The 20,000-nt window shown below is 46.8% G+C and overlaps 1 protein-coding gene across 1 annotated transcript in view; it reads left to right on the top strand.

Annotated features, from left to right (window-relative positions):
* The window catches only part of tenm3 (teneurin transmembrane protein 3), a 164,466-nt gene that overhangs the window by 1,198 nt on the left and 143,268 nt on the right, over positions 1 to 20,000 (top strand). Inside the window, exon 2 of the mRNA XM_039000275.1 lies at positions 19,971 to 20,000. This exon is cut by the window's right edge and continues 202 nt beyond it. Within this exon, the coding sequence (XP_038856203.1) occupies positions 19,971 to 20,000 (30 nt within the window). The remainder of the gene's footprint in view (positions 1 to 19,970) is intronic.

Here is a 20,000-nt window from a genome sequence, read left to right as displayed (position 1 = left end):
TACTTCACAACGTTCCCTCTCTTTACTGCACAATGTTTCCTCTCTTTACTGCACAACGTTCCCTCTCTTTACTGCACAACGTTCCCTCTCTTTACTGCACAACGTTCCCTCTCTTTACTGCACAACGTTCCCTCTCTTTACTGCACAACGTTCCCTCTCTTTACTGCACAACGTTCCCTCTCTTTACTGCACAACATTCCCTCAACGTTCCCTCTCTTTACTGCACAACGTTCCCTCTCTTTACTGCACAACGTTCCTTCTCTTTACTGCACAACGTTCCCTCGCTTTACTGCACAACGTTCCCTCTCTTTACTGCACAACGTTCCCTCTCTTTACTTCACAACGTTCCCTCTCTTTACTGCACAACGTTCCCTCTCTTTACTTCACAACGTTCCCTCTCTTTACTGCACAATGTTTCCTCTCTTTACTGCACAACGTTCCCTCTCTTTACTGCACAACGTTCCCTCTCTTTACTGCACAACGTTCCCTCTCTTTACTGCACAACGTTCCCTCTCTTTACTGCACAACGTTCCCTCTCTTTACTGCACAACGTTCCCTCTCTTTACTGCACAACATTCCCTCAACGTTCCCTCTCTTTACTGCACAACGTTCCCTCTCTTTACTGCACAACGTTCCCTCTCTTTACTTCACAACGTTCCCTCTCTTTACTGCACAATGTTCCCTCTCTTTACTGCACAACGTTCCCTCTCTTTACTGCACAACGTTCCCTCTCTTTACTGCACAACGTTCCCTCTCTTTACTGCACAATGTTCCCTCTCTTTACTGCACAACGTTCCCTCTCTTTACTGCACAACGTTCCCTCTCTTTACTGCACAACGTTCCTTCTCTTTACTGCACAACGTTCCCTCTCTTTACTGCACAACGTTCCCTCTCTTTACTGCACAACGTTCCCTCTCTTTACTGCACAACGTTCCCTCTCTTTACTGCACAACGTTCCCTCTCTTTACTGCACAACGTTCCCTCTCTTTACTGCACAACGTTCCCTCTCTTTACTGCACGACGTTCCCTCTCTTTACTGCACGACGTTCCCTCTCTTTACTGCACAACGTTCCCTCTCTTTACTGCACAACGTTCCCTCAACGTTCCCTCTCTTTACTGCACAACGTTCCCTCTCTTTACTGCACAACGTTCCCTCTCTTTACTGCACAACGTTCCCTCTCTTTACTGCACAACGTTCCCTCTCTTTACTGCACAACGTTCCTTCTCTTTACTGCACAACGTTCCCTCTCTTTACTGTATAATGTTCTCACAACATCTTGTAATAGTGAGGCACAGCATTGTTGCGACGTTCTCTCTATTTACTATCACAACGTTCCCTCTCTTTACTGTATAATGTTCTCACAACATCTTGTAATAGTGAGGCACAGCATTGTTGCGACGTTCTCTCTATTTACTATCACAACATTTACTCTCTTTACTGACAACAGAACGTTTCACTATTCTCAATGTGTGCTAATGAAAATTCCCAGATCTTCCAGCTTTTTCTAGTTAGTCTGATTGATAGCCAGACAGACTCTTATAGAGAAGTTTAATATATTTCGTTTTCCCATTCTACCGAGTCTATATGTCCTCTCTCCCTGTCATGTGGTTGAAACCTCTGTCTGAACTGTGTGTCTGTTGTTTTAGCATTTCTGTCTGTTATGACCATTGTTTGACATGTGGTGTAGATTTAGTCTGGTAATGGCTGACCCAATGTAGTTGGGGTCAAAGTTTAAATGAAGGTTTAAGTGCATCTCAAGTACACAGAGAGGACTAGTTTCTCCTAATGTGACATTAGAGCCATTCAGAGCAGAGGTCAGTGGCCAGTCTGTGGATAGGAGACGGGAGGCTCTGTTAATCGGCCCGGTGGCTGTGACTGCATCTCGTTGTCATAGAGACAGGACAAGACCGTGACAAGGCACTTCTCACCCCAACATGGCCCAGTTTCGGCCTGCCTCTCTTGCTCCCGCTGTCTGAGAGAAAGACTCACGCACATTCACACACACACACACACACACACACACACACACACACACACACACACACACACACACACACACACACACACACACACACACACACACACACACACACACACACACACACACACACACACACACACACACACACAAACATGCACAGACACTCACAGACAGACAGACAACTCATCCACCCACCCTCACTCCCAGTACCCTGCCTCCAGTCATTCAGTGCTGTTTGGCCTTCACATCCCAAAATGAATTAGGGTTTCTCTGTGTTCCCAGTCTGACTGCATCAGTGTCAGGGAGAGAGAGGGAAGGAGAGGAGAGGTCCTAACCTGTAGTGGCTGTCACTTGCAGACATCTGCGCTGTGGCTCTAGAGGAGACTGGACAGAGAATAGAGAGAGACGCCGGGGTTTTGAGGAGTGCTCAATGAAAGCTGTTTATACACATATGAATGTACTTAATTAAACTGTTAGAAAACGGTCTTGTTTATAAGCCATTTATAGGCGGAACTTCAAACATCTTTGAACATATTTATCTGTAGAAGATTCCATTTTGTCATATTTATCTGTAGAAGAGTCCATTTTGGCATGTTTATCTGTAGAAGGGTCCATTTTGTCATGTTTATCTGTAGAAGAGTCCATTTTGTCATGTTTATCTGTAGAAGAGTCCATTTGGGCATGTTTATCTGTAGAAGAGTCCATTTTGGCATGTTTATCTGTTGAAGAGTCCATTTTGGCATGTTTATCTGTAGAAGAGTCCATTTTGTCATGTTTATCTGTAGAAGAGTCCATTTTGGCATGTTTATCTGTAGAGAGTCCATTTTGGCATGTTTATCTGTAGAAGATTCCATTTTGTCATGTTTATCTGTAGAAGAGTCCATTTTGGCATGTTTATCTGTAGAAGAGTCCATTTTGGCATGTTTATCTGTAGAGAGTCCATTTTGGCATGTTTATCTGTAGAAGATTCCATTTTGTCATGTTTATCTGTAGAAGAGTCCATTTTGTCATGTTTATCTGTAGAAGAGTCCATTTTGTCATGTTTATCTGTAGAAGAGTCCATTTTGTCATGTTTATCTGTAGAAGAGTCCATTTTGTCATGTTTATCTGTAGAAGAGTCCATTTGGGCATGTTTATCTGTAGAAGAGTCCATTTTGGCATGTTTATCTGTTGAAGAGTCCATTTTGGCATGTTTATCTGTAGAAGAGTCCATTTTGGCATGTTTATCTGTAGAAGAGTCCATTTTGGCATGTTTATCTGTTGAAGAGTCCATTTTGTCATGTTTATCTGTAGAAGAGTCCATTTTGTCATGTTTATCTGTAGAAGAGTCCATTTTGGCATGTTTATCTGTAGAAGAGTCCATTTTGTCATGTTTATCTGTAGAAGAGTCCATTTTGGCATGTTTATCTGTTGAAGAGTCCATTTTGGCATGTTTATCTGTAGAAGAGTCCATTTTGTCATGTTTATCTGTAGAAGAGTCCATTTTGGCATGTTTATCTGTTGAAGAGTCCATTTTGGCATGTTTATCTGTAGAAGAGTCAATTTTGTCTTTATCTGTAGAAGAGCCATGTTCTCATATGTCTTTACTTAAAGTTTTGTCTTTGATGGCTCAATTTATTGACTTAAGCTATGAGGTTAATTATGAAGCTCCCTCTCATCATAATCCCCAACAGACAGCTATCCAACACACACACACACACACACACAGCTAACCACACCATCCCCTCTAAATTCATCCTATGTTTATTACCAACAGGGGAAACTTCCTTTCCACACTATATACACAGCCATATCCACGACCATCATGATCGTTAAAATCTAATCAGAGCCAGTTGAACATAAGGAAGTGAGATCTTCTATGATCTACGTCCTCTTAGAGCTTCTCCTCTCCCCTCTCGGACCTTTCCTATAGAGTGGTTCAACCATCTGATAGTCATCTGGACCTACAGCAGAGTAGCAGAGCAGTCTAGACCCTAACACACACACACACACACAATACTTCCAACTCCAGACGCCCAAGCCTTCAGAAGACAACCAGAGACGCCATCCCCGTTCCCCATTGACAGCTAGAGACTGACTGAAAGGCTGAAAGTAAAGCTTCATGAGGAAAAAAAATACTTTGTCGCCACTTTACGTTTTTTAAGTAGGCAATTTTCGTAGGCGCGCGCCTCAATCGATGTCTAAACGGAAGACGTTTTAACGAGACACCATACCTGGGGGGAGAAAGACGCCGTGAGGACTTTTAGCTCTGGGAGCGATCATCGACGGGGATAATGAGAGAGAGAGAGAGAGGGAGTGGGGAAGAGAAAGATGGAGACAGAAAGAGATTAGGAGAGAGAGACAGAGAGGAGGAGAGATACATAGAGAGAGTCAGAGAGTTGGTTCCAGTGTCTTCATGTCAATCTTCCATAACCATCTCCTCTTCTCAGTGACTGGGATCACTTAGTAAAGCAAACAGGCTCGCTGGCGCCCAGGTCTAGTCCACTCTGCTCCTCCTCTGAGACCTGGCGTGAAACTGGATGAGTGGAGAGAGGGAGAGAGGAAATTATAGAGAGACAAAGGCAGAGAGAGATAGGGTCAGCTTGGAAGACTACAGTCTCCAGCCACCTATACTAAATACTTGGTGTGCCAGAAAAGGAGAGATGAAGGATTTGCAGGGAGAGAAATGGTCAGTCTACAGTCTCAGGCCTCTCATACAGAGAGAAAGGGTCAGTCTACAGTCTCAGTCCTCTCATACAGAGAGAAATGGTCAGTCTACAGTCTCAGGCCTCTCATACAGAGAGAAAGGGTCAGTCTACAGTCTCAGTCTTCTCATACAGAGAGAAATGGTCAGTCTACAGTCTCAGGCCTCTCATACAGAGAAAAATGGTCAGTCTACAGTCTCAGGCCTCTCATACAGAGAGAAACGGTCAGTCTACAGTCTCAGGCCTCTCATACAGAGAGAAAGGGTCAGTCTACATTCTCAGTCCTCTAATACATTGACTGAAAAAACTAGGCCAAGCTATCTTTTGCACACAAAAAATGTGCTCCTTTCACTGTAAGTGCTCGAAGAATAGATGCTATTTGAGAAACTATTGAGACAAAGCCATTGACAGATGGGCTTGAATAGAAGCACAGGCAGGACAATCAGAGAGAATGGACAGAATGCTGGAGACTCAGAGCCAGCAAAGGGTGAAGGACTACTACGAAAACAGAAAAACAGAGAGCTCTGTGCACAGAAGTACTCAGTGTGAATGAATAGAGAGAGAAAGGGAGCGAGAGACCGAGAGAGAGGGAGGGAGAGAGTTGAGAGAGGGTCAGCGTGAAGACTCCAGTCTTCCATACTGAAGAGAAAGGGAGAAAGAATGGATGAAACAGGGAGGAGGCTTGTGAAGGAGGCTTGTGAGGGGCTGGAGAGGAGGGCTGTTTGTGCTAATGGGCAGCCGGAAGGTCACAGTGGGTGACCCATTTACACAGGCCCCGGTCTCTCCCTCTCCTTCACACCGCTAGCCTCAGTCTTATACAGCACCACAACAACCCTCAAGTGTTCTCGTCTGTGAAGCTGAAGAGGAGAGAATAGCTACTTTTCTGGTGCTTTTCCATCTAGACTTACCCTCACACCAGACTTACCCTCACACCACAATTACTCATTGTGTATTTATTATTACTTGTATTATTACGTGTTTACTTTTGTATTATTTCTCTATTTTATTTCTCTCTGCATTGTTGGGAAGGGCCTGTAAGTAACCTGTTGTTTACGAAGCATGTGATTATCCTTTTGTGTGGGTTAGCCCTCCTCTGACATGGACCTTATTGTCAATGACGCGCTAAAGGACTCAGTAGAGATCACCAGTCCACGCTAACGCCTTCTGCAACAGACCGGTACAGGCCCTGACCTTCTCTTCCTCTCTAGCTCTCTCTCTCTCTCTCTCTCTCTCTCTCTCTCTCTCTCTCTCTCTCTCGCTCTCTCGCTCTCTCGCTCTCTCGCTCTCTCTCTCTCTCTCTCTCTCTCTCTCTCTCTCTCTCTCTCTCTCTCTCTCTCTCTCTCTCGCTCTCTCGCTCTCTCGCTCTCTCTCTAGCTCTCTCTCTCTCTCCCCCAATCGTCCCTCCTTCACTGTTGATCGCCATTGTCAGATGTCTCTCTCCCTCTCTCTCCCCCCTTCCCTCTCTCTCTCTCCCTATTTCCCCTTCACTGTTGATGGCTATTGTCAGATGCAGTAAGCATGAAAGTAGCAATTTTACAGCCCAGGATTTCCAATAACATTTACCGGAGGCCCCCAGAACTAACACACGCGTGGCTGACTGGCTCTGCACCGTACCACAGAAGACGCTACAGCCTGTCTTGTCTGTCTTTCCTATTCCCTCTCTTTCTGTCCATCTCGGTCTCAGTCTCTCTCTCTCCTTGTCCGATGTCTCTCGCTCTTTCCTTCTCTCACTCTATCTCTCCTTTTCTCTCTCTCCATCTGCCTTGCTCTCTCTCCGTCTTGTGTTAGGAGTGTCAGTCACTCGGAAGATAGGCGAAATAGATTCCATCCTCTCTCGCCTCTCTCCTCTTGTCTCGGTACGGGGTGTGTAAGGGCAAGGGTGTCTGCTTCAGTGCCTTCTGTAAAGTCAAAAGCCGATAGTAATGAAAAACACGCCTGTCTGTCTGTCTGTCCGTCTGCCTGGCTGCCTTTCCCAAGTCAAAGGACCCCTCCGTGTGAAATGGCACACAGAGTAGAAGGTCAAACATTGACTGTGCGGGCTCAGGATGTCACCCATGTCACAAAGATAGATGCCACCGTCCCACAATACCTGAGGAGCGATGCATCGTGTGTGTGTGTGTGTGTGTGTGTGTGTGTGTGTGTGTGTGTGTGTGTGTGTGTGTGTGTGTGTGTGTGTGTGTGTGTGTGTGTGTGTGTGTGTGTGTGTGTGTGTGTGTGTGTGTGTGTGTGTGTGTGTGTGTGTGTACATGAATATAAGGTTTCTTACATTCATGATGATTCTATGTTACAACCTTTCCAGCCCGAATGATTCACTTGTTTGTGGGAGTTTTCACTGTCAGTAGCTTCAAGTGGAGATCTGTGCATGTTTCCTTGTAAACATTTTACAATCATGTCCCTTTTGTTTGGACCTGGCAGAGCTGTAACAGTCATGGAAGCCTCTACACACACACACACACACACACACACACACACACACACACACACACACACACACACACACACACACACACACACACACCTCCCCCTTCCCTGCACAGTGTGACTGTAAATGCAAATAGAGGGTCAAACAGAGCTGTGCCCAACAACAGTACACTGTCTACTGGGCTCCACTTCAGTGGGTCCTCGTCCTGTGATGTTAGCTCTCCGTGCTGGATGCCTGTGTAAAATGTGATATGCGCGCTTCCACTAAATCTTCTATCCTCGCTGTGGCATGCGCCCGTCCGGCGCTCGTGAGAAATGCAGTACTTTGAGATCGTCTCACCGTGGTTTTTATAGGACGTCTCAGCATGCTAGCAGATACACATAGACTTCCAGTCATTACGCTAATGCTCGTTAGCATTGCTTCGTGAAACTACCTCTAACTTCCTTTATACTGGACACAGAGACATAAAAAATGGTATCAACAAGTTCATCTGACTCTGGGGAGGTAGATCAAGTGTCCCTTTAATCTACCAGGAGTAACCATGGCAATCTGCTTGTACGAACCAGGAATATCGCTGTTTGTTTGTTTGGGCATAGTGACGTCAACAGTGAATATCATTGAATGGAATCCCATTTCATGGTCTTGTCTTCGTAGCTGAGGTTATTTGGAATCCCGCTCTCGTGACTTAGAAGCTCAAATGTCGCCCTTTGACCTCGAGGATGTCCTCTCGGTCTAATGGCTACGACCCAAATCCCCCCGGTTACGCCTACTTCTTCTCTGTCGGTGGATAAACCAGGCTATTACACGGCGATCGAGTCTTACACTGATAAACGTTACATGAACACACAACGCAATTACCACAGAACAAGATATTCATTTTCCCAGTGACATTGCACTTCATCATTCCGCCGTACATTTGACTGGAAGGTACAACCTCACACTTAAAAGCCTCAACTCTCCCTTCCAACATGTTATGTCCAGGAAATTCGTCATTTAAAAAAGATGACTCTCCTTCACTTGCCCCCCCCTTTAAACCAATTACACAGTCTCTCTTTCCCTCCATCTCTCCAGTAGATAGATCAGTCACCCAGGCAGGATTAATGATGAAATATGACTCCCAAAATGGCACCCCATGTAGTGCACTACTTCTGACCAGGGCCTATAGGGCTCCGGTCAAAAGTAGTGCACTACATAGGGAATAGGGTGTGCCATTTGTGACGCATGCTCAGTCTTGCTCATCTTAACATCTGAGATGGCCGTTTAGTAACCGCTCATGTCTTACGTCTCGCGTCTCCCTTCCACCGTTTGAGAAATGACATTTCTTCTACCGTAAGTATTTCATCTTCTTCTTCTTCTTTGTCCCCTTCTTCTTCTTCCTCTCTTCTCTCCCTCTACGGGGGTCCACAAGCATTGACGCTCCATTGATCCCACTCTAATGATTTCCCCTCTGAGTTGGTCAATATTGAAGCAGCACTTTGTACCCAGAGTAAAATCATAGACACCTGGGCTGATAAATGTCATAACCCGTTGATATTTATCTTTCATAAATAGCAGCGCGGTGCGACCGGACGGCGTGTTTGAAGAGCCGGAGAGCTGGAGGCGGATTCAGATATGAGATATGATCAGATTATTCCTTTCATCTGGTCAGGGTGGAATGACAGCAGGGTAGAGTACAGGGATAAAGGCTGTGTCCGGTGGGAGAGTCCTATGGGGCCATGAGTTTTGTTCTGGTCTGGAAAGCCTCCTGGCCCTATACCATACTACTGGTAGATAGATAGTTTGATGTTGTATGGGATTGGTAAGCCTTTGATTCTTGTAACTGGGCCAAATCTTGCCTAACTAACCTAGTTTCACCTAGTCATGTCCTGATATCCGCCTGCCTCTGGGAATGTGTGTGTGTGTGTGTGTGTGTGTGTGTGTGTGTGTGTGTGTGTGTGTGTGTGTGTGTGTGTGTGTGTGTGTGTGTGTGTGTGTGTGTGTGTGTGTGTGTGTGTGTGTGTGTGTGTGTGTGTGTGTGTGTGTGTTGCCTGTGAGGGTACTGAAGGGTACACAAGCTGTGTGGAAATTGAAAGGAACAACACCAGATTGACCTTGACTGGCCTTCTCTTGGAGAAATGACGAGCAAACACTCCCTCTTACCGACACACACCTGTCATCCTCCACCCCACACAAAGCCTGCCTCTGCTCTCTACAAAATAAGCTTTGTTCTCCATTTGGTGTGGGTCGGCGGGCAGAGAGGACGCTTTCGTCTTGTCGATGCCCAACAAAGAGCTCTCCGCCTGGGTGACAGTCGCTAAAGGTTAGACCTGTTCTCTGGAGGAGATGGAAGTGAAATTAGCTTCACGCACCACAACCCAGGCCCAAGGCCCCGCTCACGCCTACTTCTGGTTACAGCCAACCACAGGCTGCTGTGTGGTCCGACTCCAACCCTTGCGTTCCTCCTCTCTCTTCTTCTTTCTCTCCATTCTTTCTCTTGGTCGCTTACTTATATATCACCCCCCCTCACCTTCTCTCACGCTCAAAAACTCTCTCTCCCTTTCTCATGCTCACTCAATCTCTCCATCGCTCTCTCCATCCCTCCCTCTCATCGCCCTCTTCGCCACCTAACCCCACAGCCGGCGCCTTGGCGCGGACAACAAAGCTCGCGGCAATGCATGATGGGATTGGGATGACAGTGTGAAAGCTTTCCAAGAGGAGCCGTGGACAGGACCCAATGATGGGATCACTCGGGGTCTGGTCTGGCCAGGGCAATCTGGTCTGTGTTTAATGTCTCTCTCCCTCCCTCCCTCTTTCTCTCTCTCTCTCCATCCACCCATCTGTCCAGCTAGCCAACCATCCAGCTAAACAATGACCAGATTTCTTGTTCCTGTCCACTCTAGAATCCCCTGATTGTTCTCACTTACATTTAGTTGGCTGAATATAACAATAACACTGTTTCTGAAGAACAACATTCATTCAGGAAAATAAATGCATAGAAAGTCATACTGTGTATAATCCTGACTCCGATAGAACTAAGTGATGTTCTTCAGAGTCTAGAACAGCCTGTAAGTGATGTTCTTCAGAGTCTAGACCAGCCTGTAAGTGATGTTCTTCAGAGTCTAGAACAGCCTGTAAGTGATGTTCTTCAGAGTCTAGAACAGCCTGTAAGTGATGTTCTTCAGAGTCTGGACCAGTGAAGTGATGTTCTTCAGAGTCTGGACCAGTGAAGTGATGTTCTTCAGAGTCTGGACCAGTGAAGTGATGTTCTTCAGAGTCTGGACCAGTGAAGTGATGTTCTTCAGGGTCTGGACCAGTGAAGTGATGTTCTTCAGAGTCTGGACCAGTGAAGTGATGTTCTTCAGAGTCTGGACCAGTGAAGTGATGTTCTTCAGAGTCTGGACCAGTGAAGTGATGTTCTTCAGAGTCTGGACCAGTGAAGTGATGTTCTTCAGAGTCTGGACCAGTGAAGTGATGTTCTTCAGGGTCTGGACCAGTGAAGTGATGTTCTTCAGAGTCTGGACCAGTGAAGTGATGTTCTTCACAGTCTGGACCAGTGAAGTGATGTTCTTCAGAGTCTGGACCAGTGAAGTGATGTTCTTCAGAGTCTGGACCAGTGAAGTGATGTTCTTCAGGGTCTGGACCAGTGAAGTGATGTTCTTCAGAGTCTGGACCAGTGAAGTGATGTTCTTCAGGGTCTGGACCAGTGAAGTGATGTTCTTCAGAGTCTGGACCAGTGAAGTGATGTTCTTCAGGGTCTGGACCAGTGAAGTGATGTTCTTCAGAGTCTGGACCAGTGAAGTGATGTTCTTCAGGGTCTGGACCAGTGAAGTGATGTTCTTCAGAGTCTGGACCAGTGAAGTGATGTTCTTCAGAGTCTGGACCAGTGAAGTGATGTTCTTCAGAGTCTGGACCAGTTAAGTGCCGTTGGACAAACTGACACCTGACATCTACCAAATGAGGCATGTCTTGGAATTGAACGGCAGGATGAATTGAAAAGTCAATAATGTATAGTACTCTATTGAAACCCAAAGAGAGGGAACCAGTTATATCTATTCTCCATCAATCGATGCACTTTCATGGTGATGTCGTTATTTGTTTGCATGTCATGTCCTTATTGAAGATATCAGAAGAGACATGGTGCATGTCCATCTCACTAGTAGGTCTCTCTGTATTGATGGTCCGTCAGATATATATCTCCCCCTCTCACTCTGCCCCGCTGTTTTCAGTTCCACCCCATCCTCCATGCTCTCTCTCTCTCTCTCTCTCTCTCTCTCTCTCTCTCTCTCTCTCTCTCTCTCTCTCTCTCTCTCTCTCTCTCTCTCTCTGTGTGTCTCTGTCTCTCTCTGTCTCTCTCTCTCTCTCTCTCTCTCTCTCTCTGTGTGTCTCTGTCTCTCTCTGTCTCTCTCTGTCTCTCTCTCTCTCTCTCTCTCTCTCTCTCTCGCTCTTCAATCCTACTGTTGATAAAGAGAGAGGTAGAAGTATCACAAGGTGAAACATGACAGCTCGCTGGCGTTGTTGACAAATAACCTTTCCCGAAAATGCTCGTCAAAGCCTCAGAATGACGGCCCGCCGCTTTCAACGACTCGCCGCCTGTTTGAAATGTCAATTTATCATCTCGACTCGACGTCAGGCGCCGCACGCTCGACGTTCGCCGGGGATATTGGGTAAAGGATCGAGGAGGGAGATGCCAGTTATCATAAAGGCACACAGACACAGACACACACACACACACAGACACACAGACTGACGGACATCTCTGAACTCCCGGTGTGATTTCTTCATTTAAAGAAGTGATGTTTTTATAAACGCCACCTGAGAGGGCTTTGAGTGGGAAGTCAACATTTTGGCATCAAACTCATTTTGGCGCTTGGCTTTTCCAGCTTCTCATTGTGGAAGAACTGTTTAATATGCCTGATGCTTGACAGAGACTCTGACAGGATTTAAACCTGAATAGGCTTCAGCTGACAGCTCTGTGTATAGTGCCTCGCGTGTGTGTGTGTGTGTGTGTGTGTGTGTGTGCGTGCGTGCGTGCGTGCGTGTTTTCCTATACATCCTTCTATCAGTCAGTAATAAATCAACACCAGCGGCAGGCCCACAATCCTGTCTGTTTCAGGTGACCATGACTACGGAGGGTTTGGTGTGGTGGTGATTGGAACGGGACAGTGTTTATCAGACAGACAGAAGAGGACATGTGGGAGCTGTTGTTGCAGAGAGTGTAAACACTGCGCTGCTCTTTGGGATTTTTGTTTTGGTTCAGCGGTGCGGAGACTGATGTCTTCCGTATGACACACTGAGGGACTGCGATCCCACCACTCTATCTCATGATACTCTGTCGTGTGTGTGTGTGTGTGTGTGTGTGTGTGTGTGTGTGTGTGTGTGTGTGTGTGTGTGCGTGTGTGTGTGCGTGTGCGTGCGTGCGTGCGTGTGTGTGCGTGTGACCTAGGATTTAGTTCCCTTTCCCTCCATTTCTTCAAACTAAAACTACCAACATTGAGTGAGGGGTGTTTTAAATGTTACTACTGATCTTGTTTTTAAAGGAAGTTATATTTCCTGTATCTGTCCGTCACAGTAACATCTAAATAAAGTGGAGGTGAAGGGAATTACAGTCTTCTACCCTTCACAGTGGGTCTTTAACCATTTCTACTCACCTTACTCACCTTTAGTTCATCCTTAACCCTGAACTCTTAACTCTTCCCCTCCCACTGGTACACTTGGGGGGGGGGGGGGGGGGGGGGGGGGGGGGGGGTTGTCCTGATCCTCCTCTCTCTCTCTCTCTCTCCTCAATTTCTCTCTCTCTCCTCAATTTCTCTCTCTCTCTCCTCAATTTCTCTCTCTCTCTCCTCAATTTCTCTCTCTCTGTTCTCAATTTCTCTCTCCTCAATTTCTCTCTCTCTCTCTCTCTCCTCCAATTCAATTCAAAGGGTTTTATTGGCATGGGAAACATGTTTCACTCCATCTCCCCTCTTTCTTTCTTTCTCTCTCCCTCCCTCCCTCCTTTCTCTCTCTCTCTCTCATTTCAAAAGGTCACTGTATCTCCCCACAGCCATCAACCTCACCATTAAACACTGACATGGCCCTGAAGAAAAGAGTATAACAAAACAAGGTGGTTTAGATTATGAAAGCAGATAAGCAACTCAATCTCCCCTAGCCTTCATAAAGCCCTCTGGTCCAGCCAGGCGAAGGATGTCATCACACACACACACACACATAAACGCAGACAGAGACACAGCAATGGCTATCACTCTCACCATTAGGAGCTGAACGGACCCGGGCTGTAATTTAGCTCCTGCCAACAAATCCTAATCAGATAGGCCTCTTAAAGTGTAGACACTAACCTAACTGAAGGGCATGTGTGTGACAGGGTGGAGACCCCCTGATGAATGACAGGCAGCAGTCCATCAGTCAGGGTTGGGTTTCAAAGGCAAGCCTCTCGTAAAGCCTGCATCTGTCTCCTCACATCTCATCCATCACACACGCACGCACGCACACACACACACACACACACACACACACACACACACACACACACACACACACACACACACACACACACACACACACACACACACACACACACACACACACACACACACACACTGTTCCACTCACTCCCCCTAGACCTAGGCAGCCCGAGTCGGCTTACACCTTGGCCCCTCGCCTGGCCCTTCCCTTGGGCCATCTTGGGTCCTTCCCACCCTTCACTCTTCATGGGCCCTCTCTCGACTTCTCTCTGTCCATCTCTCTTGACTTCTCTCTGCCTGGGCATCCACGGTCAAAGGTTGAGTGGGTGGAGGCCTGGATCTCTGGATCCTGTCTGGCCTGCCTTGCTGGAGGGTTAGACGGTCTAGTCTACAGGGGTCAGTCAGGGTACTGTGTGTCAAGTAAAGGTCATCTAGGCAGGTTAACTGGGCTACGCTTGGTGCCATGTGTCATGTTAATGGTGTGTGTTGAAGAGCCAGTGAAAGGAGAGTGGATGGGAAGCCCTGCGGTGAGACGGATGCTCTCGGCTTCACTGGGGAACTGAACTCATGTCAAAAACATATGGCGCTGAAATGGATACATACTGAGCTCCGTGTAATGTGTGCTGTCGAGCGGTGTGAAGGAGCAGCTTTGTTTGTCTGTGTGTGGGGAGGGGGGGGGGGGTGTATGTGTTCCCCTGTGTGTCTACTTATTGGCCTTCCTCCATTTCTTTGACTGTCTTTAAATATTGCCTTCCCGATTTACCTGCTTTTGTCCACATGCCATGTTATTCCAATGTATAAAAACATTTATAGCCAGACACACACACACACACACACACACAGAGAGTCCTAGCGGAGAACAGCAGAGCTTGCCAAGTCAGCGCTGAGCGCTCAGAGGTGGGATCATCATGTTGGCTCTGTGTCTCGTCTCACGTCTTATGGAGGAACGGCTAAATAATGCAAAGCTTCAATTAGGGCTCTTTGGGGGTCTTAACCAGCGCCGTTCCATTTAGACCCCCCTAATTCCACTGCAGTTAAACCCAGAGCTTGTAGCAATTCAGCCCCTTGGAGGAGAGAGGAGAGAGGGAGAGAAGGAGGAGAAAAGAAGAGAGGGAGAGGGAAGAGAGGAGGTGGAAGGGGAGAGAGGAGGGGCGAGGGAAGAGAGGAGATAAAAGGGAAGGGAGGAGGAGAGATTTTTCTTGTTTTGTGCTGATTGCTTTCATTCAGTTCCAGGTCAGTGCTCAGGTTGTCGGAGGAAAATGGAAATCTAAACATTTCATGGCCGACATGTCGCTGTGACCCCGGGCTCATCCCTCTCTGTCTCGCTCTCTGTTTCTCTCTCTGTCTCACTCGCTCTCTTACTCTCACTCTCTCTCTCTCCGTATCTCTCTTTCTCTCTCTCTGTCTCTCTCTCTCACTCTCTCCCTCCCTGTCTCTCTCGCTCACTCTCTCTTTCTCTCACTCACTCACTCTATCTCTCTCGCTCTCTCTCTCTCTGTCTCTCTCACACACCCCTTCTTCCAGTTCTTTGCTGTGCCTTTGTTGTGTGCTTGGTTTACCCCGGCTATACTCCTCCATCTCCCTTTCCTTGCTCTATTACTGAGAGGCTGTTATTCCCTCGTCTTTTCTCTGAAGCAGTAGGCGCTATATCTGAATAGTTTTCTCCCACTCTGCTTCCATTGTAGTCTCACAATGTAGGTCCGTCAGGAAGCTCAGTTCAGTGATTGAGACTCAAAGTTCTCTGATCAAAAGGTCATCCCTATACCATACCAGTCAGTCTCCCAGGATAGACCTGCATAATGAGTCTTCCTGGTATACGGTCTGGGTATAGACTGATATCACATGGCCACCATGCGTTTTCTTTCCCCTTCCTTTGTCCTCAGTGTCTTTAGCTCCATATGATATGGGGATTCCCCCTCTCTCTTTGTGTGTCTTGGGGCGGCGAGGAGAGAGAGCGAGGCGTGTCCAGGGCCAGATGTGAAGCCAGCCATCACGTCAGCTCACAGACGATCAAACAACCTCACACTCGCCCAGCCTCCGCCTCACCTGGAGGAGAGTCCTCAAGGGCTATCTCTCCCCACTTCATTTTATCCTCCCCTCGCTCACTTTTCTCTCCCCCTTCTCTCTCTCTCTCTCACATTGCCGCTGCCTCTTCCCTCCTTCATTTCTTCTCATTTCCTCCATCCTCTCTCTCTCTCTTTCCTCCACATCATTCTCTCTCACCTCTTTTGTCTCCCATCGTTCTGAGGTTGCCCATAAAAACAAGTCTAGTACCAAACCCCAAACTGACCTCAGAACAGTGTCTATAGGCATTGTTGTCATCCTACTCCACATGACGCCTGGTAGCCCATAGAGAAACAGTGTGAGACCAGCTACTGTGTCAACATGCCACTGACTGTTGACTCCACGCTGCCAAGGACACTACCAGGGCCCAGATGACATGCCACCGCTCCCCCACCGACAGGCATCGCGGGTGGGCCACAAACACTCAGCTTGGTGGGGTAGCTGGAGGGCTGGTTGGAGGGATGGCGGGAGGGATGGCGGGAGAGGGTGTTTGCGCACATGTCATGGACGATTACTGTCAACTGTCACTGCTGATGACCCCTCAACCCTGGTGATGTGTGTGTGTGTGTGTGTGTGTGTGTGTGTGTGTGTGTGTGTGTGTGTGTGTGTGTGTGTGTGTGTGTGTGTGTGTGTGTGTGTGTGTGTGTGTGTGTGTGTGTGTGTGTGTGTGTGCGCATCAACATGAATGGAAAAGGGGACAATAGCACGGATCATCTCCATCTCACCAACCACAGTCACATCACCCGGTGCACTGCACCGTCACGTTCCCTCACGATTAGCCGTGTCTTCCTCTCAAAATCCCTGTGTATCATCAGAACCTACTCACTCAATCAAATCACATGAAGTGTTATTTGTCACATGCGCCGAATACAACTGGTGTAGACTTCCCCGTTAAATGCTTGCTTACGAGCCCTTCCCAACGATGCAGAATTTAAATATAAAAACAGTAACACAAGAGGAATAAAATAAAATGAGTGACACAATACTGGAGCTATATACAGGAAGTTCCAGTACCATATCAATGTGGAGCTATATACAGGAAGTTCCAGTACCATATCAATGTGGAGCTATATACAGGAAGTTCCAGTACCATATCAATGTGGAGCTATATACAGGAAGTTCCAGTACCATATCAATGTGGCGCTATATACAGGAAGTTCAAGTACCATATCAATGTGGAGCTACATATAGGAAGTTCCAGTACCATATCAATGTGGAGCTATATACAGGAAGTTCTAGTGCCAGATCAATGTGGAGAAGTAGGAGGAATCAGAGTTAGATATGTACATGGAGGCAGGGTAAAGTGACTAGGCATCAGGATAGATAATAATAAGGTATTAGAGGTAGATATGTACACGGAGGCAGGGTAAAGTGACTAGGCATCAGGATAGATAATAACAAGGTATTAGAGGTAGATATGTACACGGAGGCAGGGTAAAGTGACTAGGCATCAGGATAGATAATAATAAGGTATTAGAGGTAGATATGTACACGGAGGCAGGGTAAAGTGACTAGGCATCAGGATAGATAATAATAAGGTATTAGAGGTAGATATGTACACGGAGGCAGGGTAAAGTGACTAGGCATCAGGATAGATAATAATAAGGTATTAGAGGTAGATATGTACGTGGAGGCAGGGTAAAGTGACCAGGCATCAGGATAGATAATAATAAGGTATTAGAGGTAGATATGTACACGGAGGCAGGGTAAAGTGACTAGGCATCAGGATAGATAATAATAAGGTATTAGAGGTAGATATGTACACGGAGGCAGGGTAAAGTGACTAGGCATCAGGATAGATAATAATAAGGTATTAGAGGTAGATATGTACGTGGAGGCAGGGTAAAGTGACCAGGCATCAGGATAGATAATAATAAGGTATTAGAGGTAGATATGTACACGGAGGCAGGGTAAAGTGACCAGGCATCAGGATAGATAATAATAAGGTATTAGAGGTAGATATGTACACGGAGGCAGGGTAAAGTGACCAGGCATCAGGATAGATAATAATAAGGTATTAGAGGTAGATATGTACACGGAGGCAGGGTAAAGTGACCAGGCATCAGGATAGATAATAATAACAACAACACATGAAGGTGAAAATACAATCTAACGTTTGTTCGGGTTCTAAATAGCCAGGCTGCCATCTGAAGAAAAGGAGAGAAGAGAGGAAGTTGGCAGTGGTGTGAAGAATCAAGCTCCCCAGGGAGGGAGGATAGCTTGGGGGGTGTTTGGGAGGATAGCGGGGTCTCGTATTACAAGTGGTTTGTATGTAATCCAGGACCAACGTAAAGGGGATTTGGGTCTGGAGCTAGAGCTCGAGCTCAGTGCTGATTCCATAGAGCGAGAGGGAGAGAGACCGAGAGAGGGAGAGAGACCGAGAGAGGGAGAGAGACCGAGAGAGGGAGAGAGACAGAGAGAGAGAGACCGAGAGAGAGAGACCGAGAGACCGAGAGAGAGAGACCGAGAGACCGAGAGAGAGAGACCGAGAGAGAGAGAGACCGAGAGAGAGAGACAATAAAAATCCTCCAACCCAAAAAGGTATGTGGTGTTGATGGTACCCTCAATGAAATTCCAATTGGCTATACTAAAACTCTTTAACATCATCCTTAGCTCTGGCATCTTCCCCAATATTTGGAATCAAGGACTGATCACCCCAATCCACAAAAGTGGAGACAAATTTGACCACAATAACAACCGTGGGATATGCATCAACAGCAACCTTGGGAAAATCCTCTGCGTTATCATTAACAGCAGACTTGTACATTTCCTTAGTGAAAACAATGTACTGAGCAAATGTGAAATTGGCTTTTTACTAAATTACCGTACAACAGACCACGTATTCACCCTGCACACCCTAATTGACAAACAAACAAACCAAAACAAAGGCAAAGTCTTCTCATGCTTTGTTGATTTCAAAAAAGCCTTCGACTCAATTTGGCATGAGGGTCTGCTATACAAATTGATGGAAAGTGGTGTTGGGGGAAAAACATACAACATTATAAAATCCATGTACACAAACAACAAGTGAGCGGTTAAAATAGGCAAAAAACACACATTTCTTCCCACAGGGCCGTGGGGTGAGACAGGGATGCAGCTTAAGCCTCACCCGCTTCAACATATATATCAACGAATTGGCGTGGGCACTAGAAAAATCTGCAGCACCCGGCCTCACCCTACTAGAATCTGAAGCCAGGAACCCAGCACCCCGGAATTAAAACACTATCTATGCTCTTTTCCTTACTATCGCTGTGTGTGGTGTGTGTGTGTTGGTGTCGGTGTGTGTGTGTCGGTGTGTGTGGGTGTGTGTGTGTGTGTGTCTGCCGTGAATATTTGTGTGGGAGTTTGAATAATAATGACTGTTTCAGTTGGTTGTTTATGAGAGTGTGTGAGTGGTGTGTGTGTGTGTGTGACAGCAATGTGTGTTAGGAGGTAATTGCTATAACTCTGTAGAAGAGCCTCCACAACACTGCAGAGCGTGGTAGACTGCAGGGCTGTGAAAGTCATTAGTTCTACCAGCCTCGTAATCAGATATGAAACGTTCAGTTAAGAACCGTAATGAAACGTCTGCTGTTGATCTCTCACTGATGGTGTCCACGGCGAGCTGGGAGAATATCTGGAATCTCCCCTCCTCGTCTTCTCCTCCTCTTCTTCTTCCTCTCTTCAACCCCGCCCTCATTTAAACACCACTCTAGGAGAATAAGATCGCTGAAATATCCCCTCCTCCCGCCACCACCTCCTTGTTTGCGCTCTGCTCATTCCACTAGCCTTCTCAGACTGTAACCCCGAGGGCAGATTAGAGGCGGTCTAACCTGTAACCACGTTCGCTGTGACCTGTTGTTCTCTGGCTGGTTTTGTCATTTGTCTCCCCAAGTCCCCCCCCCCCCCCCCTCCTCGTGTGTAACCGCCTGTAATCATCATCTCTGAGACGTTGTCGGTATTAGAACGGCCATCTTTCAGGCTCTGAGGTAAACCGAGCAGTACTGAGGGAGGAGAAGGGGGGGCAGGAGTGTTCAATGGTTTAGTCCATCATTGTAGGGTTGTAATAGCAGCCAGATGTTGTGTTGTAATGATGCCTGCACTCATCCAGATAGGTTTACTTAAGTGGGATGATTAATTACCCAGGATGGTAGCATATGGGAGAGAGAGAGAGGGAGAGGGAGAGGGAGAGGGAGAGAGGGAGAGTGAGAGAGAGACTCCAGAGGCACAGTGAGCATCAGTACATTTTACTGAACACAACATTCTGCTGTTGAACGTTTCTTGTGTGGGGCTGTCATCTTCTCAAACATGTAACTAACTGTGTTACAGGTATTTTCCTTTCTCCATCAAACCCCAAATCACTAACCCTTCCCCATCTCTTATGTCCTCTCCTATACAGAGCAACCGTCCAATCACCACCAGCAGGGCC

The sequence above is a fragment of the Salvelinus namaycush genome, chromosome 8 (assembly GCF_016432855.1).
Source record: "Salvelinus namaycush isolate Seneca chromosome 8, SaNama_1.0, whole genome shotgun sequence".
In the NCBI taxonomy this organism is placed as follows: domain Eukaryota; kingdom Metazoa; phylum Chordata; class Actinopteri; order Salmoniformes; family Salmonidae; genus Salvelinus; species Salvelinus namaycush.
Note: the sequence above shows the minus strand (reverse complement) of the source record. Positions and strands in the feature narration are given on the sequence as shown.